Below are 27,569 nucleotides of genomic sequence, written 5' to 3'. Positions count from 1 at the left end.
GCAGGCGGGCAGCACCGTGCCCAGGCTCCAAATGTACAGAGCGGGGTTGGCCAGGATCTGCTGACCAAGGAGGGGGAGAGCAGAAGGTCTTGGAGCACTGAAACCTGCCTTCCACGCCAGGATGCTCTCCTGACGTGCAGGAGAGGGAATGGGGGTGGTAACTGTGGGGTAGCAGCAAGCACACTGGGCATCACACTGCCTGCCAGGCATGGTGACAAAGCGAGCGCACAGCGAGCATCGAGGGATGTGACAGGGATGTGGGGACAGAGCAGCAGCTCTGACTCCCTCCCCTGGAGCTGGGAGCAAATTGCACTCGGTGTGCATGGCATCGGGATGCTGTCCTTCTGCTGCATGCTGCAGATTAAAGATGCATCCTGCTATAAGTACATCCGAACCCTACAGATTCATCCATGCCCCCAAAATGTGTCCATGCCCTACAGATGCATCCATAACCTACAAATGCATTCAAATCCTGCAAGTGCACTCAAGCCTTACAAATGCACCCAAGTCCAACAACTGCACCCAAATTGTACAAATGCACTCAATCTGTGCTAGGGCCTCAAAGCACTTTTTCAGATTTTGGGTTCTCCTTCAAGAAACTGAAGATACTGAATCCCACTGCTGCCATGCCTGGTGCTGCACAAAACGCTGATGCCCTGTGCTGAGCTGCAAAGCATCCCCTGAAATGACCACCACTACAATACCAAATACCCTGCAGTAGCTCTCCCTCCCTCCCAGTTCCCCTGTCCCACCTCCTACTCTATGCCCACCCATCTCCACCCCAGAAACAGGGTGAGCTTTCCTCATGCTCAAAAGTCAGGAAGTGTTTTTTGTTGGTCCTTTCCCCATGCCCACCCAGGCAGTGGTGGGTGCTGCCTTGGGTGCACAAGGCTCACCCATAGGTGAAGGAGGAGGGGAGCTGCAGCCCGCTGGATGCAACCAGCGTGGCTCAGGATGCACAAGGCTGCACCCATTGCATCCCATCCCCTCGGGCAAACCCAGCGTCACAAAGTTTGGGGACTCAGGGTAAGCCCTCCCAGAACGGCTCACTTAGTTACAGGTGCTCAGCTCTCCCCAGTGCCCTTGGATGGAGCCCCTCCATCACCGCCGTGTGCCGGGTTGCCTGCCTGGCCCTGCGGCACGGCCATAATTTGTAGCTTGTGCTGGGATCCTTCACGATGAAAGATGACATATAAATATAAAACGTTATCGCTCCATAACAGCCACATGCTATAAAACGCCGGGCAGAAGGATCTGGAACTAGATGGAGGCAGTGCTTTAAATCCTTCCCCGCAGAGTTACTACCGCTAAAACAACAGCCCTGCTCCAAAGAGCTCCAGCACAGAGGGAGGAGAAGAAAGGCTGCGATAACGACACCCGATCGCAGAGTTGGGCGAACAGAGCGACTTCACAGCACGGTGACCTTCCCTGCCAACAGCCCCAGGAGCTGCAACACAGCCACCCCGGCCCCATCTCCTCCATCCATCCCTGCTGTGCTGTGCGGATGCCTCTGTGTTACTATAGGAACGATACACACTGCTCCCCGTGTTCCCCTACACTGCGTTGACTCCGCGATCGCGATAACAGCGCTGTCACTGCAGTAACGTTACACTGTTGAGGTCTCACTGTTCTCCCCTTAATTTTATTGTTGTAAGATTAAATTGCAATAATGTTATTGAGCTGCCATTAGCGTTGCCATGGTAACAATAGCATTAAGGCAGCGCTATCGCGTTACAGCGGTCCTACCGCTCCGCCGCAAATATTTTAACGTAGTAAAACAAAAGAGATGACTGCAGTAACATTAAATGGCAGCCACCTCATTAACCCGCCGCTGGCTTTGCCAGGCTGAACACTACTTTGGGACCCGTGCGTGGCGGCGGGGAGATGCTCATCTCCTTTGGGACGGTGGAGGATGACTCGTGCAACACCTTGCAAGACCTGCAGAAACCCAACGTCCTCCTCTGGCTCTGCCTGGGGAGCCGTGAGATTTTGCAGAGCACTTGCAGAGCTGCTGCTGCTGAATGGCTCCAGGTGATGCAGGTGACCTCCCCCTGAAAGCCATGGGTGAATGGAGCTGCTGGGAGCTTGCGTGCACAGAAAGGCTCCAAGAAGAGCAGGCTCTTGCTTTGCAGAGAGGAGTGACCCGAGGGTGACCTGTGTGTCTCTGTGGGAGTAGCAAAGAGTTGCACTGAGCTCGCCTTGCCACAACCAAAGCACGCATGGCTGATGCTGGGAGGCATGGAAATAAAGGGAACTAAAGGGTGCTGGGAGGTGGGAATGGCCCCGACGAGATCACTGCATGCCCCCACATACCTGGGATGTCACAGCACTGTGGTGCAGGGTCTGCATCTGCACTGCTTAGAGGAACCTGCTGGATTCCAGTGTTAGCAGTTCACCAGGGGAGAAAAGCAGAGAAACTACCCGCAGCTGTGATGCATGTGAGGCATAAAAGCATGCAGGAAATGAAAACGGTCCGTGTCCTATGAGTCACTACCCTTCCCTTCCCCTCACTTCAGTCTCCTGCCAATTCTCTCTGTATGGGAGCAATGACATTCTTTACTGGGCATTTGTTTGCTTCTGGCCATACCCAAAATACCATTCACCTCCCCATCCCTCCCACTCTTCCCTGTGCCAGTGTCCCCAGGAAGGAAGATGCACTGCAGGACATGCACCCAGTGGAGACCAGCACACTTGGTCCCTCTAGCACCAGGAGAGCCTGAAACTGCATTGAGAGCAGGGACAAGTGCTTGGTGCAAGTCCCAGAGTCTGTTTTCCCCCCTCCTGCCCCACGCTATAATTGCTAATTAATAATAATGCTCAGCTCTCAGATAGCGCATTCCATCTTCAAAGACCTCTGTCGACGTTACCAAATTAATCCTCATCAACCCCCCTGTGAAGTAGGTGACAATTATTATCTCTGCCTTGCAGATGTTAAACTGATTTGCAAAGGGGTCAAGTGACTCTTGGGGGCCGGGACAGCCTGCCCAGCCCCAAAGTGGGTACCCAGACACTTGGGTTCAACCTGAGGGTTAAACTCCTCCAAAATCCCACTTCTTGCACCATCAGAAGTGACCAGACCCAGTGCCCAGCCCTCATCATCCTTACCCACCTTGTTTTCCCTGCAAGCTGCCTTTGCACAACAGCAACAACAGCTGCAGGGTCTGATCCTCCTGCATTACTGTGTGAGCCCTTCCTTGCTCACATGCCAGGCAGGCAGCAGCAGTGCCCTCAAAAAGTTATTCCCGACCTCCCTTGAGCCAAAGGGGCTTATTGCATCAAAGGAAAATTAATTGGGCAGAGTTCAGGGCTTGAAACAAAGCCAGGGTGGGGCTGTGAGCCCCATCAGAAGCTTTATCACTGCAGAACACACCTTGGCAGTGATGCTATGGGGTGGCAGTGATGCTTAGGTCGAGGTGCCAACCCAGTGCCAGCTCCCACCCCAGAGCAGCCCTGTGTCACTTATGCCCACTGCCCCCAACTCCAGCAAGCAGGTAATTAGTTCCCATACGAAAGCAGGGATTTGCAGATTAAGCCCAACACAGGAAGGAGTGGGAAAACTCATTTACACCAAACAAAAGGGGAGGGGTGATTACTTGCAACGGTGACAAAAGAAAGAGCCAGACAGGGGCAAAGAAAGTGATAAAGCAACGGAAAGTGCTAATATCCCCCAGTTGCATTCCCTTTTTATTTTTTTTTTCTTTCTAAGCACTAAAATTCCACCATTTTCTATCATGCAAATTCGCGTGTCTAAGTGAGATTAAGCTCCGGCAGCACCCGTGCCTCCTTCACCAAGTCCATTTCCAGCACTGAGATAAGGCCAACTTTCCATAATGCATCTTACAAGGCAGTGGGAGTGTTGTGCAGGCGCGCGTCGGAGTCGGCTTATTATCAATACAAATAAGAGCTTTCCAGACACCATCCTCCTCCCTCCTCTCCTCTCGCTTTTCAGCCCAGCGACCTGAAGAACAGAGGCTTAAATAGCTGGAGTGCCCCTGGGGAGAGGGAGAAGGAGCTGTGTGTTAAATAAACCCACGTGGGGAAGGAGGAGAGAAGAGCATTACTCTTCAAAGGTCAATGGGGCCAAACTGAAGCCTTCTTCTCTGCCCCGGGTTTCCGCATCTCTCTACGCACAGAGCTCACTCACAAAATCCCCACAGGATCATTCAGGTTGGAGAAGGATCACCACGTCCAACCCCATCATGCCACATCCCCCAGTGCCACATCTCTGCTGCTCTTTAACACCCCTGGGGATGCTGAGCCCACCGCTCCCTGTGCAGCTGTGCCAATAACACCCGCACGCTTTGCTGGGCGCTTCTCCCTCCTGCAGCTGCAGCCCCTCCTGACAAGAAATCCATGAGGAAGCACTGGGATGTGCAGGGACCACCGCCCAGACACTGCAGACAACACAGGCTCTGCCCCAAAGGTTCATTTTCGGCTCCACGCCAAACAGGCAGGAGGTGGCTGGGAGCTCCTTCCTTGCACTTTGCACCTTTTGCAGCGATGTTGCTGCCTCACATCAATTTCACATCACCGACACCCAGCCTGACCTCACTTAAAACAGTCCCCAAAATAGCAGGTCCAAACTTTGATGCATTCAGAGCCACGGGGCTGTTGTCTCCTTCCTGGGCTCATTTGTCCCATATTAGTGCTGAGGCTCGCTGGCAATGGGAGGGGGAGATGCAGTGATCTGCTATTCCTGGATCAGCAGCCATCACCTTTTTGCCTTTCAGGAGAAGGATTTCAAGAGTGACGAGTTTCTGAAAGCCTGACCAACAAGGAAAGGTGGGAGAAAGAGGGCTCCAGTGGGATCAGAAAGCAGGTGGCTAAGGGGCAACAAGATAACAACCTTCCCAAAAGCAAAAGGTTGTAACAAAGAGGACATTGATCAATTGTTCTCCACATCCGCTGGGAATAGGATGAGAAAAACTCCACTTGATTTGCAACAAAGAAGGTTCAAGTTAGATATTAGCCATAGCCATACATTTCCTAATTATAAATGTAGCAGAGCAGTAGAATGGATTGTCTGGGGAGATGGCAGAATCTGCTTCGTTAGAGATTTTCAAGAATAGCTCTCACAAATGTTTGCCAGCGCTGTCCCTGCCTTGTTGCAGGGGGACAGGCTAAATTAGCTCTGGAGGTGCCTTCTGCCCACCTATTTTGGGATCTCAGCCATCAATAGAGTCAACCTAGAAATAAATGCACGGCGTTTCCCTCGCTGCAGCGCGGCCATCCTAGGGCTCCCAATGGCTTTCAGTTTCCTCTCCCTCTGCTGCCACAAAGGACCATTTCCAACGCTCATATCCCACAGAAAGCTCCTTTTCCCACCCCATCCCTCTTCTGTTTTTTATTCTTTCCCCCACAGACCCACTCCATCCAGAAGCTCCATGAGGGATGATGAGCTCCAAGCTCTCTCCATACGGACATCCCCCCACACCTGGGGGCAGGAGGGATTCACTTGTCTTTAATTGGGGTCACTCCAGCAGTCCTCCCTTTGAGGAGGCTCACCTCCATGCACCCTGCTGCAGAACACACTACTGCCTCATTCCACCCAAGAGATGGCTGAGCAAGCCAAGCAATAACTCTTGAAATGAGGGGCCATGCTTCCAAGAGCCAGCATTTCCTCCAGCAGCAGGAAGGATGTGCAGCACGTTCTAGGGCTGAGACCATCACTGAGTCCTCCAGTGCTCAAACCACTGCTGGGAATTAAGATGTGACCTTTTCCTCCTGTATCCAAACATCTCTTCCTAATGCTGCAGCAAGACAGGAGGGATGAGCCTGGGTGTCTGGTGATACGGGAAACCGGTCAGCACACTGGAATAAGGGAGCCAACGTAAATTGCATCACCCTGGTGATGGGAACTTGCGGGTGATCGACTTTGGCTTAAGAAATGCAGGCAGGTAATAACAGATTGCAAGATAAACAGCAAAGACCCAGGATGGCAACACATCCGCTTTCTCTCCGTGGTTAATGGAGATGGAGAAAGTCCGGCTGTGTTTAGTTTGCTTGATTGCTCGAAGAGGAAAGACAAAACGGAAGGGGAAGGAGGGGGGGAAGGTTGGGTTTGGGTTTTTCCCCCCCATTCTATTCATTAGGCTGTCAATTATGCTCGGGCCTGGCATATTGACGGCGGATTAGCTCAACCCAGCTCTGTGTACAAGACCAATGCCTTTTTAACCCAGCTTGTTTCCAGATCAATACATCCATCAGCATTCGAAAATTAGCCCGAGATGAGATTCCAATACTCGAGTTGGTGTGTCATGCTAAGAGGGCTTCTGGCCAAATCACAGAAGAAGCAGGAGGAAAAAAAGGGCTGCTAGCAAGGGATCAGAAATTCTCCATCGATCCCCCATAGGCTGTCTCCATGCCAGCAGTCCCTTACTCAGCGTGTCCCTACACCTGCAGAGCTGCACCCATCCTTTCCCTGCTGTGGGCCCATGGGCTCACACACACCTCTGGGGTCGGCAGCCCCAAGGAGATGTGCTGGGTCACCACATGCTGCATCGCCCCACGCCATCCCTCCTCCTCCTCGCAGGAGTTTTAACACACAAACACATATTGTTGCTAGGCACACACACACCCCCGCACAGTACACAAATCTGCTTGCTCTTTCTTTTCCCCCAACACAAATTTTACTTTAAGCATTGCCTCCAGCATTGGGAAAAAAAAAAAAATGCAAGCATCAAAATACAACAAAAAACCAGCAATGTGAGTTTAGCAGTGATTATTTTGGGAGGCAGAGATGCCTGTACCAGAGTCCCATGACTGCTACAAGTAAGTTGGGTTACATCATAGAATTATTAAGGTTAGAAAAGACCACTAAGGTAGTCGAGTCCACCTGTCAGCACACTGCCACACTCAAGCGCTGCCCAACCTCATGTGGACTCTCAATCCTGGATCACCTATGGTTGCACCAAGCTGTCTTCCCAGCAGGAGCAATAGGAGGGGAAGACCCCATGGCAAAAGAGAGCAGGAAGTCAAAGCGCTGAGCCCACCCCCCCCTCAAAGCCCCCTCCCCTTACCTTGCACGATGAGGTGGACGCGCGACGTCTTGGGGTGATTGTCTGTCTGCACAGAGCAGGTGTAGGGCCCCTCATCGTACACATCCACGTTGTGGATCTGGATGCTGTACTGGGTTTTGGTGTTGGCCAGGAGCACCACCCTCGGGTCCAAGCACCACTTGTCATTGCCGGCATAGAGGATGCTGCTGCGGTTCAGCCAGGCCACGCGGGTGACGCGGTTGTCCACGGAGCACCTGTGGGCAGAGCAGACCTGTTAGCATGATGCCATCACCCTTTCCCAGCCCCACTCCTCACCCTTTTTGGAAGTTCTGGGCACCCAGCACTCTGCTCAAGAGATTTCCCCGACAGCTTCACAGTTATTGCAGATCGCAGCCCATCCATTGTACAACCTACAGCCCCCACATTTCCATTTGCTCCTTGCCTCAAACCTCCTTGCTGACCCCAAACCACACCTTTTGGGAGGACACAGGCATCTCCCTGTTGCCTAAACCACCAAAGCAAGCTGGAGATTACAGAACCAAGTCGGGCTTTGCTGCATGCCAGCGATGGCGGATAATGTCCTTCCATAAAACCACTCAGCCTAAGCTCCACTGTTTATATTCTCCCCATTCTACTCCATTATTTGTGCACCGGCTGGGATGCAAATTAACTTTGGAGGCACCAGAGGCTCCCAGCAGCCTGCAGGGCAGCAAAGGAAGGCAGAACCCCATGGAAACAGCCTAACTCTTATCATGGGAAGCTGGGTAAAGGGGAACTTCAGGCAGGCGACAAGGAGGTCCCTTCCAACCCCTACAATTCTATGATTCTGTGAAGCTGCAAGATGTGCCCCCCCTTGTGTGCAATGAAGCTGGAGTTGGCCTCGGTGGGGCACGATCCACCGCCACCTCCTCCTCCTCATGGTGCTGCTGCTCCCCTCCTCCTCGAGGGTTTGTGTGTCTCACATGGACTTGCACAGAGTGTTTACAAGAAGAGCCACACCACCTCCAGTTCGTCTCCATGTCCCGACTCTCCCCAGGAGGTGGGCGATGCCATTATTCCCATTCTATAGGTGTGGGAGGGAGATGCAGAGAAGCGTGCGGTCGTGAGAGCTAGCGGCGCTCAGCTCTGCCAGCAGACACCCGGGGGACAAACCGCCTCCTCTCCTCCATCCTCCTCCATCCCTCCAGCTGCAGAAGGAGCTGGAAAACCACCCCGACCCAAACACCCAACATCTGGAGGAAGGAGATGTGAGCGCCCATGGAGGGGGACTGCCCAAGGTGATGGGGGACAACTGGACCCCGAGGACGCTGAGGACTTGCTACCCCAGCAGTCAGACCGTCCTCCCTCTCTGCTGTGAAAAACATCTGATAAATTAAACTATTTCACTGCTGTTCCATAATGATATGACGATAATAATAAATTAAATGCAAGCAGATTTTTATTATCTTCATAAAAAAAAAAAGTGATAGATTCAGCCTGGGCTGAACACCAAGAACTCTGCTCTTGCTTGCTCTCAGCTGCTTTACAACTTGAGCGAAACCTTAGAATTGAGTTTCTCAAGTTGAGTAATATGTGGGATTTCACCTCAAAGGATGGCTTTATTATACTGGGCTCTGGATCTCAATGCTGGCAGCTTAGACCATCGGGGTCTGAATAAAACACAGGTACGGATTTGCTCTCTGGCTCTGGCCTGCCCATTCCAGTGCAATGCAACGGGCTCCTGCAGTGCTTCCACATGAGAAAAGGGGTGTCCAGCCCTCTGCTAAAGCTGCATTTCTGGGTGATGGGAAGCCCTGTGCAGCTTGAATCCCTCAGACTGACCTCTTTTGCAGAGATCATCACTGAGGACTCATAAGCAGCCTGAGCTAACCATATATATATTCCCTCTCTCCTCCTCCACACCAGTTTTTTGTTATTTTTTTTGTGAAATGCATCAGTTTGGAGATCCCTGGATAATAATGGAGCCAGACAGTGTGTAATCCAAGCATTCCCTCTATCATATGGGCATTTAAGTGCTTTTGAGAAGCAACGGGGCTCAGGTAACGCATGAGGCAACAGTGAAATAAGTGCTGTCGCCCTTCACAGCACCCGGTCGCAATCTCTTCTTATCACCCAGACACGCTCCTCTGTCCCTCGGATCGGCAAGCTTCAACTTGTTATTTTATTTTCTTTCCTCCTTCTCCAAGCTACCGAGCCAAACCTGTGCCATATGCAGCAGCACAGCCCTGGGGACAAAGTGCTGTAAGCTGCAGGTACCAGGCTCTATTTCCGAGCTGGCTGCCGTGAGGAAGGCTCCCTTCCCCTCCCGGTGCAGGTAAGGCCAGGACAAGCAAATGACTTCAATATGACAGGAACCAAGGCTGCAGGGCAGGATACAGCCTCCCCGTTGCGCCCCTTCCAGCCCATTCCTCCATGCACAAGCACTGGGGTCCCCGTGGCTCGCCCCCTCCTCGCAGCTCTCCCACCCCTCCATCTGCTCCCTTCCATCCCGGGGCAGCCGAGCGTTAAGCCTTTGGCAGGGGCTGGGATCAGAGCTCCAGGCACAGGTGGGCAGCAGAGGCACCGCCGCGCTCCCCCCGCCCCACGCCTGGCACGCAGTGATGCCCAGAGATGCTGCGGACTGATGGATGCTCCGCCTGCCCTGCCATGGGGAGGGAAGGCAGAGACACTGGAACAGGATTATCTGTTGTGTTCCTTCCAGCCTGAGCCATCCTACGATTCTAAGGCCCCAGGCAGGCTGGAACACAGAGGTGGCCTCCAACAAAGATGGCAAAATATTTGAGCTCCGATGAGCTCGTTTTCTTTCTCAAGTTCCTTAATCCCAGCTACGTTCCTGCTCAGAAAGCAAGGCCTTCTCCTCCAAAAAGATGCAGAGCAACGAACCTTCTCCCTCTTTGTTTCCCCTATGGGAAATGGAAATGTTACTGACACAATTCGACATCTCCTAAAGCATCTGGGCTTGGCCAACCACCCCACGGACCACCAGAACCCCAACCAACCTCCATCCCAGCATCCCACCATCACGTATCAAGGCTACAACCACCACGGCACGCAGGCTGGGAGCCCTGCCCTCATGCTATGCTTCGTACAGCCCCCAGCACCTCCCCGTGCTTTCGGCACAGATTGCACAGGCAATGATGGCTGCCCAAATTCCTCTTTGCTTTCTCGAGTTTGCACACAGGGATGTTGGAGAGGGGGTGGCCTGGCAGCGGGAGGAAGGAGGTTTTTAATTACTGAAGTGTAGTAATTGGCACACAACATTTTTTGTTGCCTCCTGTGCAGCTCGCTGGTGTTTCAGAGGGCTGGGCTGGAGAGCACAGATTGTCTCAACCCAGCAGGACACATAAGAAATGAATAATGCTAATTAGAACTGAAAAGAGCTCGGTAAAATTAGCAACCTGATTGCTGTTTTCATGGCAATGATCAGGACACCAGCTCCATCCCGGGGTGCAGAGACAGGGATGGGGTCTCAGCACCCACCCTGCAGAAACCCCCTGCCCACATCCTCATCACCTGATGGAGCCTCACACGTGTTGCGCCGTGGCACCATCACTCAGCAGCCCCGATGGCTTTTGGTTTTTTTTTTGTTTTCCAGTCTGATTTGGTCATTCCCAGCCTCATCCAGCAATTTCCAGTTCGATTCTGCAGTTTTCAGGCAGCTCTGGATTCTGAAGCCACCCCTGGACCGACCCCCAGCACCTCCCATTCCAGCATCACCACTGTGCTATACATGATCAACGAAACCAGCTCTCCGCCCGAGGCAGAGCTTCACATCTTAGATTTATTTCTGTGATTATCACATTTTATTGTTATTTATTATGATTAATTAAAGGCTGGGCTGTGAACAGCTCAATCCCATTCCAGCACGGTCCCACTGCTCTCATAGACTTCCCCGTGCTGTTTCTGCTGTGGGGGGCAGCCAGAATTTGGCTGCCACCTCCTGAGCAAAGGGACCCGACCCAGCAATGAACACAGCAGTAATGGGGGGGTCCCAACCTCCAGCCCCCCAGCAATCCCCAAAGGCTGTGGGTGCCTTAAGATCAGCTTCCACCACAAAGCCTCTTGCAGAGGTGCTCAAAAGCAGCGCTCAGAAGTGGAAAATAAAAACCCTTTGTGTTTCCCCTCCCAAGTTTCATTTTGGTTGGTGCAGTTGGAGCCCTGAGGTGCCGCCCTTCCTCTGCTCGCACCAACCTGCAGCACATCCCTGCCCTTCAGTTCTGCCCTCTGCAAGGTTTAAACAAAGCTGGCACCTCCTTCCCAGGGAGGGAGAGTTAATGCATGTTTGTAAAGTACCTGATCTCCTCAATTGAAAGTTTATACATGCAAATGATTCACGCTAATTACATTAATAATAATATACCAGGCTCGGAAAGATCTGCCTTGGTTCATTGCCCGGGATTCAATGCTGCAAACAACTCCCAGTACGCTGCCTTCATGGCAAATGCCAAAGAAACAGGAGGAAAGCAGACTGGGGAGGGAGGGATGGAGCCGGACCCCCCCTGCAGTGTGCTGGGGGGCACAGAGCCGGGCACGGAGCTGCCCCAGCCCTGGGAGATGCTGGTGCAGAGCAGCAGGGCACAATGCAGCAAGCAGGGACGGCGTGTCTGCAAAAGTCTTTCTCTCTCTGCAATGCAGCAGTGCACCAGCACCTTTCCAAGTCCCCTGCTCCCCTGCTCGGCTCATCCAGCCTTTCTATTTATCCTCCTATTGTCTCTGCTAACAACGGGGCTCTGCACATCTATGGCATCTTCCGTCTCAGAGGAGTGTGTGACAAAGCAGCCGTGCAGGCAGCACGCAGAGGACACGTGTCCCAAACCCAGTCCCTGTCCCCGAGGCTGGGGCTCCTGGCCCATCTGCTTTGGGTGCCCTCCAAAAGTGCTGATGCTGCCAGGGGGTGACGCCAGCACCGAAATGCGTGGAGGCAGCTGTGCGGGGACATGGCTGGGTTACTAATGAGGTGCTGCCCCAACAGGGAGCTCCAGCAATGAGCTCGGGGCCTCCTGCAAGCTGCGGACCTTTTGTTGCTGCTGATTTTCTCCCTTTTTCCTTTTTTTTTTCTTTGGCAGAGTAGGTGAACTATTGCTTGGGGCTCCTGGATGCCAGCAGGCAAACAACCACAGACAAAAGCCACCCCTTCCCCAGAGGTCTTCCAGAGGTACCTACAAAAGGGACAGCATCACCCCACACCGGGTCTGCAAGCTGGAGAGGACTCAAAAGGACTCTTGGGAAATGATGCACGAAGAAAAGAACTCCCTAATGATCTCATCACCTCCCTGCCAGCATCGCATGACAGTTAAACTCCATGAAATTACATCTCCTCCCACTCCCCATCCCTCCGTTCCGTGCCTCCTGCTCACCCCACAGCCAGGATGTGAGATGCCCGCAGTGCACGGAACCAAAGCCTGGGCTGGGGGGGACGCCGTGCAGAGCACCCCAAGCTTTGCATCCCCCGCTGTTGGCCCCACAGAGCTTCAGAGCTGCCGGCAGCCTGCTGGGGAAGTTCTTCGGCGCTGCACTCCCAGCAGTTAGCGCTGATCCCCAGCGCTGAACTCGCTCAATTATGAGCTGTGCCCCCGGAATAAATCCTGCTTCTGCTTTGTGCAATTGACACTAATGGCCCAGGAATAAAGTGAAGCCATCTACCCCAACGGTCTGCAAAGAAGCGCATTTAACTAAGCACACAGGCAAGGGACTGCTGGGCTTAACTGCACTGAAAATGTATTCGAAAGGAAGCGATGCACTTAACTTATTACAAGTGGAAAATTATCACTAAAGTGGCTTTTCCACACAAGCTGAGGCACAAAACAGGAGCGGCGAGGGGTGAGCCGGGGCTGTGAGCAGAAGGATGCTGCTGGGGGCAAACGGAGCAAAGAGAGTTGCAAACAAAGACTAGAGGTGGGCACAGCACATGGAAACTTGTATGGAGGAGAGCTTGAGCTCTGGTGTTGGGTTTTCGACAGACAACAAGTCCACCCAAAGGCCTAAAACAAAAGAGGGGCGGAGGGAAAGGACCCTCCCCAGCACAGACGCCCTCCCCCTCCCTCCCCTTAAGGACATCATCCTTAAAATATATTTCATTTCACAGCTGCATTATGGTACCACAAAATCCTGCGAATCCAATTTAAGAACAGATTACCTCCTCACTTACTTCATTTGAAGCAATTACATGTTAATTTTCATTGAGACCAGCCTAATGCATACCAATCTGATGCTGCAATCTCATTTGAATACTTGAGGGAACGCTAGTTGGGCTCGGGGCTCTGGAGGCTCATATTTAAAGGGCCTCTTCACATTTCCTTTCCCTTTTCCTCCCGGTTATTTACGCTTGTGTTGCACTTGTGGCACTCCCTCCTCCCCCCTCCCAGTGTTCCCAAGGGCCGCTGCCACTTGTGAAACCAATGAGAGGAGCCACCAAAGCCTTCGTTGAATCACAGACTCATTAAGGTCGGAGAAAACCTCCGAGATCCCCAAGTCCAACCCCAACCCATCCAACCGTGAGCAGCGACCGCATCCCTCAGCATCACATCCCCAACAGGGCAGCACTGTTCTCAGGCCAAGATCCCAAACAGCCATCTCATTTCTGCATAAAGCAAACAGCCTCCTGATACATGTGCCCTAATGCAATGTGCCCTGCACTGCAGCTCCTCTTCCTCCTCCTCCTCCTCCCAGCCCAACTGCAGAAGAGCGGCTCAGCCTTTTCTCACTGATGGTTATCACCTATCCCCTCACGCTCACTGAAAGCTTCCCAGCCAGCCAGGCTCATGGTATCGATTGGTGTCTCAGATACCAGGAGCTGAGTAATTAATAATGCCACGAGAATGTGGATTCAGCTCCTGGTTGAGACGTAAAGGCCTGCTGCGTCTGCCTCGCTGTACACATTCCAGTGATAAGCATTCATGTTGGAGGCTGCACCTTAATTAGATTTTTAAGATTGCAAAGGGCCCTGAGACACTTGTGCAGACACCATACAAATGTATATTGCACTGTACTGTAATTAATCCAAGGTGATGCAGAGGCAGATGGAGCAAAGCAAGGCGCCGATGCACAGCCAGCCCAGGACGCTAACCATAACCCTAACCCTCACCATAGCCATAACCATAACCCTAACCATAACCATAGCCATAACCCATCCCACAGCTTCAGCACGGGAACCCAGGCACTGAAACCACCTGGGACTGCACATATTTGCATGAGTGCATTGGAAGCAAGAGAGATTCTACCACCAGAAACCCTGCACAGCACCCTGCATGCCAACCCACGCGCACAATTAGCTCAAGAAGATGATAAAAATGCAATCAAGACAAGCAGAGGTTGATTGCAGCTCTCCCTCCCCAAAACGAATCATAGATGGAGAAAATCCTACAGGGATCCTAGGGAAGAGCTTCCCATGACCATCTCCCTGCTCCGCAGCAGCCTTGCAGCCCGCAGGATGCTCTGCAGCATGTTTGTTGGCACTTGAGGTAAAACAACAGGATTTTGGGAGCTTGGGGACACGCTTTCAAAGAGCCACGAGAGACTCCAGTTGCCCATTTCCCACTGAACCAACTCAGTCCCTGCGTGAGCCTTTGAAAGCACATCCTTTATAGTTTCTCATTTTGATGTCACATCTGTAAGAATATAGGGTGGTTTTGTTTCTTCTTCTCAACCTCTTCTTCTTTCTAAGAGGAGATGTCACACTTTGAACTCTAATTGTTATTTATTTTATTTTTCTAGAAAAGGGCTTTCTGACTCCCCACAGAGCACAGAGAAAAAAAAAAGGGGGAGGCTGGAAAGCCTTCAGAAGGTGCCCAGATTTAATTTTTTATCAGAGGAACAGAGAGAGGAATTTGTTGATGATCAAACAGATTCAAGTACCTTAAAAGAACGAGACCGCCGGTAAATGGAATCTAGTCAAGGAATTAGATGAAAGCTGTAGAAGATGCTAGAGAAACAGAGAAGATGCTGTAACTGAGCTGAAAACCATCAGTACCGAACTGCTGGAGCAGTGAGAATCAGTAGATTTGTATTTGTAAAACTGAATCGTAGAATCCTGTGATGCTCATGGCACTGGGATGGCGTGCAGTGGGATCAGGAGCGCAACGGACTCAAGAGGTGGAGCCCAACTCATCCTCAACCCAAACACCTCCCCAAGTCCCCTCTTGTCAAAGCCTTTAAGAAGCCAAATCCTATTGCTTCTTGAGCTATGACCTGCCTGGCTTACCCCTGAAATCTTTTAAATGGGAAAACAGAGCTGCTGCCTGTTTCCATGCAGCCAGCGGTGAGCAAAGCCCAAGGGTTGCATCAGATTAGCAGCCGGCTCCTCCAAAGGCCTCCAACTTTGATCATTTAATATGTATGCACCGTGTTGGAGTGAGCGTATCTCCAAACCCCAGTAAATGTTTTATTAGGGCAGTCCTGGCTTCTGTGCTCAAGCTTTGCTCTTTCTGACTCGGGGGATCTTCTTGCAATGGTAGACATTGCTCATCCCAAAAAGAAGCGAGCCAGCCTCCTGCCTGAAACCACAGTGCTTCCATCCCACTGCTGTGAATCTGACCCTTCTCATTGCTGGGCTTGCACCTCCCAGAGAGCTGCACTTCAGATTAGGAAACAGTGCATGAAGAAAGAATGGGGCCAGACAGCATCTCAGCGTCCAAGGGCTCTTATCCAAAGGCACCGCGTTGGTATCAGAAATATGAGCTACCTCTCCGCCTCCATCTGTGCTTCAAAGAGCTCACAAGAGCTATTCTGGGGGAGAAATTACACCACACGTGTTCTATTAAAGCTGCTCCCAAATTTTTTTTTTAAAGTATTCCAATAAATATTTACATCCAAAATAGACAAGAAAAACCTAGCGCCGAGAAAAGAGAGGATTTTTTATAGAACTTGTTTCTGCAAGAAATTACCAAGACAACAAGAGTTCCCAGAAAGGATTTGACATTTTCCTGAATAGAAACAGCACCTGAAGTAGCATCGCTTTGGATAACTCCTTATGGGCAAATGCCACTGAAGCAACAGGAGAATGCAAACCTTCCCTGGGCACAGCAAAACTCACCCGTGGGATTGCTCCGGAGACGTCTCATCGTCTATCCTTTCCTATAGGTTTCACACTAATTTCCACAGATCTCTATTGGTCTTGTCCCTATTAAGTCTGATTGGATTTTTTTTCCATAAAGGAAATTACAAAGGCTAGCAATTGTCTTGCTTCAAGGCATACACGGATCGCCAGCTTAGAGCAGAATGACAATTACCGGCGCGGGGCCGCGCGGCTCGGCGCATTACGGCACTTTCCACGTTAGCCATGCTTGGAGGCATCAGAACAGACTTTTTTTCACTGGTTGCCAATCACAGCCTAGGTGTCACATCATGCTTACTTAAAGATACCCCATTAACGATCCCAACCACGCAGCCTCCTGGGCTGCTGCAGCTGGATATGGGATGGAGAGGTGGATGGTGGGTATCTGGCAAGGGACAGCCTGCTCCCTTCCTAAAGGTCCCTGTTTGGAAAGGAACAGCCTGCTCCCTTCCTAATGCTCCCTGTCCTAAATGATAAATCCACTGGAGTGGCCCCAACCCCATTCTGCTCTTCCTCCAAACTTCCCTACGCTGCCAATGAAGAGCTTGACCCTATTTAGCCAGATGGCCCTAACTTCCCCAGCACCAAAGCTCCTGCAGTTTTCCAGGAAAATGCCCAAATCCTCCTCCTCCCTCAAATCTGCTCCTTCCTTCCCACCCCAACAGACTGAGGAACAGAGGGAATGCAGAGACCAGCAGGGAGAGGTGGTGATTTCACCTAATAAAAGGTTTGCTTGCTTTCCTTGCACCCCCACCCCTTTTCGGTTGTTTTTTTTTTCTTTTTTTTCTTTTAAACTGGAATTTAAATGCGTTTATTTATAATTCGAAACTCAAACTAATTATTAGCTGGAGGCTTTCAAAGTAAAAATGTAGGTCATGCAATGTTATGTGGGATAATAGCAATTGTTTCAGCTTCAGGAAACGCATAAGTAATGGAGACTCAATCGTTGTCCAGCCTGGCCAGGCAGCAGACATGAGGCCAGCAGATCACTTGCTTGGAGAACAAAACTGGGTACTTCTGCAGTCTTGCAGCCTTGATCCCCCATTGCAGAAAGCTGAAATGCAGTCTGAAATGCACTTGAAACAACCCTGAGGGATGAGCTTGGGATGAGCTTCAACATTCAGGGTTGGAACTGGATGCTGTCTGAGATCCCTTCCAACCCAAACCATTCTATGAATGCTTAGAAAAATAACGAGAAGCAGTGATGATGACAATGATGCTAAGGGTAACGATAATAATGATCATAATAACACAACAAACCCAAACAGACAAGGATCATCTCCAGTCTTGGGATGTAAGGAGCTGTGAATGCTCAACAGCTTCTCCCTGGTGCTGCTGCTGGTGGGCAGCACATATTGAGGCCGAAGTTGGGAAAAGTGAAATGTGGAGTTTACACCTCGGAACAAATGTTTTGCAGCACCAAATGTTCGTGCCTGCACCCAGGGAAGAGCAGCAGGTTGCTCCTCCAGCCCAGCTCCAGTGCCTGAGAGAGCACGCATAGCAAATGTAACCTACTTGCAGCCAACTGTGATCAAGGCAGAAATGGAAAGGTTGCCAATTAAAAACGGAGAGTGATTTCAAAGAACAAAGAAATCTGTGGACATTGTTTGATTGTGCATATTTTGCAGGAGGAAGGAAGAAAAAAAAAGAGAGAGTGAGAGCGACTAAAAATAGGCAGGATGCTGTGAGCTGCAGATCCTCAGCCAGCAAAGGCATCGGAGTTACACGGCTTTACCCGTGCAGCCGTCATTGTTGCTGAGTTCTGATCTGTATTTAAACTTGCATAAGGTTTTATTTTCCTGTGGAAGTACAAGAATCTCTCCCCATCTCGGAGCTCATCTCTCCTAAAGCAGCTCACATGATGATCATCAAAAATAAGCCCTCCAAGCCTAAGCTCACTAACATTCATTTCTCTGCTGCTAATGCCGGACTTCTTACTGTTAATCCTTAAATATATCCCTAAATAAGAATGACAGCACCTGAAGCACCTAACAGCCCCATATCACAAACAGAGACAGCTTCTGCATTTCTAATTTAGCTTGCCACGAGAGCTGACACTAATCCCAGATCCTGAGTCCCAAATATCTCCAGCGTAAATGCCATCACCTTGCTCACCTTGACGTCGCACAGCATCCTTCAGCTCTCCTTGTCCTGCACAACTTTCCCAACTGCTTTTTCCATTTCTCTGTGCAGGAGCTGACCCCCAGCAGCCACTGAATGCGCTGTGCTCCCTGCAGCCTCAGGATGGGTAAAGGACAGGAGAGGCCACTCACATAAGCCCCTCCTTGGCTCATTTTTGCCAGTCTTTGCAACCTGCAGTTTGCAGATAATCGCTGTCAGGCCTCAACATCCAGATCTCAAAGGGCTCCAGCCCAGCACACAGCAAACTGGGCATCCACCCACCCCCACCAGAGCATCTCTGCATATCTGCGATGCGATCCAAAGCAATGTGAGCAGGGCAAGCACCTGCACTCAGGACACAGGACGAGAGCGATGGACATTTTGCAGGCACTCCAGAAAGAAAAGCGAGAGAGGCTTCAGAAGGAAGAGCTCGTCCATCATTCCCTGGCGGATGTTAGTGTTTATCTCCAAAAAGGCAATCTGAAAACAAAACAAGACTACGAGGATGTGCAGCAATCTGCTGCCAAGCAGGCACCAAACCCAGTGACTAAACAGTCTTTTAACACAAGAAGCAGAGGGTAGGGAAGGGTTTCAGCTTTGCTCTGCAGGCACAGCTTTAGCTCCAGGCCAATTTTTGGGGCCAGCAGCTGCAAGACACCACCAGCCAGAGGCAATGCCACCAGAGCAGCGAAAGGCAGCAGCATGTGCCAACAGTAAGTCATGGACAGGCCCTAAACTTTAATGCAAGCCCCCTGAACTCTGCCAGAGAGCCTGAGCTGGGGATGGGAAGGTGCCAAGGCATGTCACCCTGCAAAACCTTCAGCTGGCAACGCTGCTGGCCATGGCAGGGAAAGCAGCCCCCTAAAAGCACCCACAGCACCTGCCAAAATGAGCAGGAAGCAAGCACGAGCACCGGTGTTTTGCTCCAGTCTTCTGCATATTTCCCCTGTATTGCTCCAGGCTCTCTGGGTGCGAGGTCTTTGCAGTCCAAATTGCTGCAGGCTGTGCCGGCACAAGCTGTGCACATGGCTTCGTGGGAGAACTGCAGTGATCAGAAGCAGGCAACAGAAGCACCTACAGCTGCTGGAGAGACCGCATGTCCACGGGCACGGGGATGGACTTCTGGGGGCTGCAGTGCCCCGGACTGCCGCCTGCCCATTGCCACCAAGGGCAACTGAAGCACTCCCTTTACAGTGGTCTCCATTGGGTTCCACGATAGCTTAACACAGTTCTCTGACAGCATGGTTTGAATGGCAAAACGTGCCCCGGTGTTGCTTTCACTGAAAGCCAGGGACTGTTCACTCCTTGCTTGCAAAACGGGAGCTGTAAGGCCTGCCTAGCACAGGGGTCATGGCAGGATTTAGCTGTGCACGGCGTTAAGCACGAGCCTCGCAATGCGCTGCGCTCGCAGATTGTGCAGACAGACGACTGCACCCGAGGCTTAAAGCACTGCAGGGCAATTGCACGGCAGAGGTCTGCTGCTGCTACAGAGCAGCGATTCAGCTTTTCAGATTTGATTCTTATCGCGGCCGAGATAAGCAGCACCTGCAGTCTGGGAGCGGGTTCAGACTTGAGGTTTTTGTTCAGAGCTGGGATTTTGCCTTGGGGCCATCTTTAGCCAACAGTGAAGTGGAACAAAACGTGGAAGAAAGCACCTGGCTGCTCTGGACAAGGTCTGATTCCCCATGCTCACACTCCACTGCCTTCCAAAAACAGAGCTGAGCTCCTCCCGTGGATCAGATGGCACACAGTGGGCAAACACTGTGCCTGGTGCTAATTCCACTTACGGAGGATTCTTCTTTTTCTCTTAAGCCCCAGCTCTGAGCCACAGGCTGTTAGATAAAGACTTCAGCTCTCACAGAGGAGAAAGCACCCTCCCCAAAACAACCCCAAACCAAACAGCAAGGAGCCAACAAAGCACCGGTGAAGCGCATTGGGAACCACATCCGCTTTGCAGACATGTGGCCTTTAAGGCCAGAATTCAGGTTTGGAGCCCAAGAGCTGCAGAGCCTCTCTGAGCAGAGCTCTGGACCCTCCCTGCCTTTCATCTGCCTCAGTGGGAGCAATAAACAACTACAAATGGAATAACACTATCAAACAGGGGCCGTGAGGAGGGGGGCAGGGACACCATAATGCAGAGAAGGACTGAGATACCAACAAAGGCTTTTAAGAGCCATACACGCTAATTACGGTGTTAAAAACCCATCAGTCAGAAGGGCTGGATATTAAATGCAATTGGCTTGAGATGACAGGGCTGAGCTGGGCTTTAAAAAATTATTTATTAAAACGCTCCGGATACAAATTAATGTTCTCAGTTCAGAATGTATTGTTGTCTCTCCGGCTTTGATCTGAGGAGCAATCGGGTCGGGAGGAGCCCTGGAAGCACACAACCCCCTCCAGCAGAACCCCACATTGTGCCTTTGCACCACGTCCTGCGTCATCCTTCCCTTCAGAGCCACCCGGCCGCGTGCTCGGCGTTCTGCAGAGTTCCCTCCACTTGGCTCCCAGGTCACCTCCTTCCTTTCACTTTATCTCCCTTTTTTTTTTTCTTCTTTTTTCATTTCCCCCCCCCCCCAAACAATGTCTGTACAATTTCACTTTCGATAACACGCGAGTTAATTAAGCCGTGATCTCCTGGAGACAGGTTGCTACAAGGAGATAAGCAGCAGCTTCTGTTCGCCATAAACAGCTGTGCTCCTGACCAGCTTCTGGGGATTTGCTGCTTTTGTACAGAAGACAAAACAATCGCTGCCAATTAAACCTGGACATAATATTTCCCCCACACTGGTGAACCTCCTGATGTCACCTTTTCTCCCTCCCTGCAGAGCGGGTGAGGGTGCACTGCGCAGCTTAAGGGAAACAAACGGAGCTGCAGTGCGCCGTGCCACAGCACTGCACTCATATCCCAGCAGTTCAAAGACAAAAGTGGTGGTGGTCCCTTGCTTGCAGCCACCAAACGCCACCCGGATCCCATCACACGATGGCAATGAAGATTCAATGCAGCAACGGTGCCCAGCTGTGCCCCACTGCTCCTACCACGTGCACAAACACCATGCCCAACAAAATGCGTCGTCTGACCCAAACAAAACTTCTTGCTTTTGCATTTAGATCCTGACAGTGTTTCAGCCTGGGGCTGAGGAGCTCTCGCAGCGTGCTGTCAGAGCAGAGCTCATCAAGCTGGGCTCTGCCTGGTGCCAGCACCGTCCCCAGCCCTGGCAACTATCGAAGCAAATGCACATCGTACACCAAGTGGGTGACACCGAGCTGGGGGTCTGCAAGAGATTCAGAGGACAGAAGTGGAGTTCAATGCATCTCAAAACACCGGAGCAAATCGCTCAATGTGAAAAAAAGAGGAAAATGACCCATTAGAAGTGTGAAGCAGGATGCTGAAGAAGGGAAAAATCAAAGCGAATTCAAGCGAGAGTGAGCAATTTGGCTCCGCGCAGTGTGGGAGACCTTTTCTCAGCTTCACACCTGCCACTACCCAGAGTGAACCTGCTGCAGAGCTGTTCCCATCAGTTCTCACAGAGGACAACACCAGAACAGCAGCACAGCTCTGGAACCATGCTGTGCTGAGGGTTACACACCAAGGACAGCCAAAGCACGGCTGGAAGAGGCACAGCGCATCAGGGACACAGAAGCACACAGAGTCAGACTCACTGCAGCTCCACCAACACCAGGCTGGGTGCTGGACCCTGAAATTACCAACATGGCAGAACTTGTGACTGTTGCACTTCAGGATGCTCAATAACCTCGTCTCGGGCTGCTCTGCTGCCGACACAATTACCGGAATATCACAAGTGATGTGCCAGGAGCTGCTCATTAAACACAGTTACTCTGTCTTGGGGGGGAGAAGAGAAGAGGAAAGGTAGGGGTTCCTTTTTTTATTCCCCTGAATGTGGCTTTAATGATTTCAAATCCCTTCAACCCAATTACAGCTCTGTGTCCTGATTAGGGACTCTGAGCTATTGTGTGCTGGAGCCATTATCTGGCGGCCCATAGAAAAATTAGTACCTGGAGAGGCTGTGCTGGGAAATAAATCTTTCCCTGACATTTTGGGACCAATTCTTGGCCAATTAGAGCACACTTTGCTGTGTAGGTAATGTGTAACCAAACTGCTCTCCCTGCTGAAAAGGCCATGCAGAGAACAAGTGTAATCCATGCAAAAGGGAAGGAAAAATTACCCACTGCAGACTTGTAACTCACCGGTGCTCCCTGACAAGTAATGCACTCCACTGCAAAGGGCTGGCTTGCCCAGCACCGCCTGACCCCAAAGCTGTGTGACACAGAGCAAGAAGAGCTGCTGTTCCCTGCAGGGTGGGATCCAAAACAAGACCCCATGGCACACAGGGAGCACACGGCCAAAGTGGGTGAATGTGGAGGGCATGAGAAATCGATCAACCCACAGCCACACTGCATACGTTGTCCAGCCCTCCCTAATCCCATCACTGTCTTCTGCAGTGTTCCAAGGGCAATGGGGAAAATGGGGTTAAACCAAACCCAAACCCAAGGGAGAAGATCTCAAATCTCCCAGTTGAGCAGAGGCATCTGCTTCATCCAAAGACTCACAGTGAGAGCTCAGATCAATGCCACATATCCTCCCGTGGTGCAACTCAAGGCCATCACCTGTTGGCAGGGAGAAGAGGCTAACCCTCGCTTCACCACAAACTCCTTTTGGGATAAAAGATAAGGTCTCCTCTTATCTCTGGAAATAACCAGTATTGTGCCCACCCCTCCGGTGCAGAAGGACCGAACAAAGAGAGGAAAGCAGTGCAAAGCAGCCATCAGCACTATCCAAAGCACACCACCTTCCCCCCAAAAGCAAAACCTGAGCTTGGCGAAGCCCAAACCCTCCAACGCTTCCACCCACTGCCAAGGCTGAAACAGAAAGCCGAGCTCAAATTGGCACCGTGTGCTTTCATCACGCATTTGCACTTGGTTCAACAGCAAGACAAAGGAGAGCAGCCCTGCCTGCCATGAGCACAGCAGTCCAGCTGTGCAGGCACTAATGGCACAGCTGGCGGTGCGCGCGGCGGTGACAGCAGAGCCAGTGGCTTGGCAAATTAAATTGGTGCCCTGCGCTGCCTTTTAGCACCTTGCTCACTCAGGCACCCGGGAGGCAGCACGCAGAGGAAGGGAGGCTCGCTGGGTTCAGCATGCAGTCATTGCAACACAGGGGGAATGGGAGGGAGGAGAGCGACGCATCTGCACGGCGGGGTCGGGTTAATGTTGCGTGGGCATCTTGATGCAACTTTTTGTTGATAATAATACTAATGGCGAGCGGTTAACTTCATCCCCGGTGAGAAGATGATCGTAGTTAATGGAATTAATGCAAGGTTTTAATTTGCCTCTCGCTGCTCGGTCCTCGCAACTCCTCAGCCTCAGGCAGAAGTGCCAAAAATACGGTGCTTGATCTTCCCCCCACCCCACACCCATGTAGTTTGCATAGTTTTCACCATCTGGAGGTGAGAAAACTCATTGCACTGAGAACTGGGCAGCATGGGAGCAGGCAGTATGCACACAGACTGCTCTGTGATACAGCAGACCTCTGTGTGTGCTCCTGCAGCATTTTTTGGGATGTGCTGGGTGGTGGAGGAGCCCAGCACTGAGGAAATGTGAAAGAATTGCCAAACCAAGTGATGGATTGGCTGGGAGGAGTCTGATCCAAATGGAGTGGGACAGCAGAGGGGAGGGGGGGGAAAAAAAACAGTATTAAAAACAGTGGTGTGTTGCTGAAATGAGATTAGAAGAGTAACAGGTTCACTCCAGTGCCAGCTAAATCCCCATTAAATCAGATTAATGCAGATGGTCTTTATGCAACTGACCGAGAAGATCAATATTGCTGTTTCAGTTGGGGAAGGGAAAAAAAAAGAAAAAAAAGAAAAAAAAAAACTTGTCTTGTTTGACCAAAACTTCTCATTGATTACAAACACAGCCCCCACCAGGGCCGCCTGGCTCACAATTACCTCCAATGGGGCTGGGAGAGGAAAACCTTTGGGGAGGTCCATTCTCATCCTGTGTTCACACTCCTTAGGGCCAAGGGAGGCTTTCCAGTGGGCCGGGAGCTCAGAGCTTCTCAGCCATGTCCTCACTGATGTTTCCTAGTATTTCAGTTCATGGTAAACCCACTCCTCACTTGTTGCAGCAGAATCACCCTCCCTGCATGAGCCTTAGCCTTCCTGAGCCCTCCCAGCACCAAGGAGTTAGAGAACGAAAGGAAAGGGAAAAAATGCAAGAGAGAGAGGGGAGAGAGAGCAGGAAGACACGGGGATAATTTTCTCCAGGAGCCATTATCCAGTGGCCTATAGCAAAATTAGCACCTGGAGAGGCTGCACTGCGATATAAATCTTCCCGTGACATTTCAGGACCGGTTCTCCACCAATTAGAGCACACTCAGTTACACTGCTAATGCACAGCCCAGGAGGGCTCAGCATGACAAAGGGCAGTCCCAGGGGGTGCAGAAATCTATCAGGAGGTGGAAGAGAAGCAGCACTGCTTTGGGTGCAGCAGAGTTGGGGGCGTAAAGCTTTTCTGCTTGCAACCCCACAGCATCGCCAGGGGTCTGCACCCAGCGATGTGCCACGCAGCAGAGAACTGCTCAACATCCACCCGAGAGCTCTGGCCTGAGCACCCAGCAGCCCTCGCCCTGCTCTCACCATGAGGGATGGGTGATGGGCTCAGCACAGAGCACCGCTATCACTACTAAGTTCCAGTTTGACAAGAGGAGAAGCACCGGCATCTTTCTGCAAGCGCACGGATTCACACAGCTTTTTTTCCCCATTTTTTATCCTAAATCCTTGCATGCAAAACAATCCTTCGCAGCAACCTTTCCGCTTGCATTTGCTTTCCATCAGCTGCAGATCTGAGTGCTGAAAAGCAAACAGAGGACTGTTTTGATTTTGCTGAGGCAAAGGGGCGAAATCCACTCCAAGCATTTTTCCGGATTTTAAACCCGGTGACATTTGGAGATGTTCTGTTTGCGAGCTGAACCCGAATGATTTTTGGAAGCACCGCTTCCAACCTCACCGTCTCATTTTTCTGCACCATTTGCTCTGCCCTCTGGAAGAACCACTCTGCTCCATCACCATCCCACCCGTGGGAGCACTCTGTCTGCATCACCGCGCTCACTCTCTGAAGCTGTTCCATTTTCCCCCGTTTGTCACCTTGCAGAACCACCTGCAGGACAGTGCTGACATCCCCACAGGGTCCCACAGCTTGGGAATCCCACTGTGCAGCAGGTAGAGCCGGGCTGGGCCGTGAGGGGTTAATGCAAACAGGATGCCGTCCTTCAGTGGAATCCCCATCGGCGCTCGCAAGGCTAAAAATAATCAGAAATTGCTTCCCCAGGTAGCACCCGCCTGTCCTCGGGGAATCAATCACAGCATCAAAGGGAAAGGCATCTCCGACGGGCTCCATCACGTGCAGCAGTGTGCACACTTGGATGGAAGCACGGGGTGCAGTATTCCACAAGCAATTCAGTGAGCAGCAACACCCCCTCCTCCCCCCAACCTGTTTTTCTTCTTAGAAAGAAAGTTTTTCCAGCTTTGATTAGGAACGAGCGGCAGAAATCTCAAATTTAATTTAATTAGCACCTCCTCGCTGCCTGGAAATGGCTTTCCTTCAGCCCTGACAGTTTCATCCTTTGTCGGCTTCCTTTGGCTAACATTGACTGCTTCCCCCTGTGTTTCTAATGGACCTGAAAGACTCTTGTTACATACTTTATTTGTGCTCCAGCACCAGAGAAGATAAGACTGAATGCTGCTGGGGGAACAGGCTCAGATGGCGAACGGCTGCAGCACACCCAGCAAGGGTTGCTTTGCCTTTCTCCCCATCCTAGGGCGATGCTGATTCGTTTCATTTCTTAATTGTATTTTATTTCCAAGCAGCGTGTGTGGAAGTGACAGTGATGCTGGATGGAAGGCAGCTCATGAGTAAAGGCACTGCAATACGTGTGTGAGCGTGCAGAGCTCTGCACATCAGCATCTGAGCGGGGCACTGTCCCATTGCAAAGCTCTGTGCATGGAGCAGGTTAGGCTGGACCAGGCACTGAGCACCTGACGGAGCTGTGGGTGTCCCTGTTCACTGCAGGGGAGTGGAATCAGAGAGTCTTTGAGGGTCCCTTCCAACTGAAAACATTCTATGATTGCAGCTGCCCACACCAAATGGTGCAGGCAATGAGCATACAGCCTGTGACTGCCTGCTCAGGTACCCCCAAAAAGCACCCGTGGAACCCTTCTCTTTGTGCAAGCCTTAACCACATCTCTCCTGCAAGACAGGGAGTTGTTACTCTCAATACACACTAATGGCAGTGAGCTTATGGGCATGGTCAGCTTGGACAAACACACACAGTGGGGATGCACACAGAACATGCCACTGTGGCTGCTCTTTGGTTCAGCTGTGCAAAGAATTGTTTTCAGAGAAATGAAATGGACCTCTCGAGTATCTCTGCCTCTGTTTAGAAGAGGTCTGTGGAGCTGCGCGCTGCCTGGAGGAACTGCTGGTGTCTGATGGGAGCACTGCAATTCTATGGGAAACAAACCGAGTATTTACAACTGTCTGCTGTCAGAGGAAAGAGAAAGGGAAAAGAGAAACAAATCCCACTTGGCTGCGCCCTTGTCTCCCACAGGCTGCCATGTGCCCCCAGTTGACACTGGGTTGGCACGTGGAAGCATGTGCTCAGTGTAGCAGTGACAGCATTGCTGCTGACATTGGTGCTGGGAACAGATGGCACTGAGGAGCAGCACGGCATGCAGGCTGGGGGCTGCACCTCACCACGATGCAAAGGCAACCCCAACCCCTCCTCACAGCTCCCTTTGCTAACAGCCACAACAGCCCTTACCCCCCACCCAGCCCTGGTGCTGCTTTGCCCATCTGCACCCATCCCATCCCTCCCACCTCCATCCGGTTCTCAGCTTCAGGGACTCTCATTCTTGATGCTGTCCCTACACAGAACACATGGTGATGGGAACTTCCAATATATGGAAGCACAGACACAGCCCACAGGACACAACCCCATCCCTCACCCTCTTCCAGCTGCCTGCAGGCATTGCTTGCTGCCTCCCCCCCTTGCTGCCCAGCACCTCTCCCAGCCCTCGCCGCGCTCTCCTGGTGACAACGCTCCCATCACCCATTGTCCAAGCACATCGACACATACTCAGCCTTGCACTTCCTAAATATAATTTGCTACCTAGCAATTAGCAAGTACAGCGAGCAGGACTGGAGCTGTATTGACTAACAGAGCCCACACAGTCGGAACGCAGCCCAAACAAATCAATGGCATATTTAGCCAAATAAACCGCTTTGCAAGATGATGGCTCCAAGGTCTGCTCGCATCCACTGGCCTGGATGTGTGTGCACTGCTGCAATACCCCACAGTTTGCAGCCTGAATGGTTTCTAA

At 51.5% G+C, this 27,569-nt stretch overlaps 1 protein-coding gene across 12 annotated transcripts in view; it reads right to left on the bottom strand.

Moving 5' to 3' along the window:
• LOC125703580 (protein CEPU-1) overlaps positions 1–27,569 on the bottom strand; it is a 315,707-nt gene that overhangs the window by 37,422 nt on the left and 250,716 nt on the right. For all 12 annotated transcript variants that reach the window (XM_048968235.1, XM_048968236.1, XM_048968233.1 and 9 more), the window contains one exon: positions 7,020–7,252. In XM_048968235.1, the coding sequence (XP_048824192.1) occupies positions 7,020–7,252 (233 nt within the window). The remainder of the gene's footprint in view (positions 1–7,019; positions 7,253–27,569) is intronic.

The sequence above is a fragment of the Lagopus muta genome, chromosome 22, assembly GCF_023343835.1.
Source record: "Lagopus muta isolate bLagMut1 chromosome 22, bLagMut1 primary, whole genome shotgun sequence".
Taxonomy (NCBI): domain Eukaryota; kingdom Metazoa; phylum Chordata; class Aves; order Galliformes; family Phasianidae; genus Lagopus; species Lagopus muta.
This window is presented reverse-complemented; position numbering and strand designations above follow the sequence as displayed.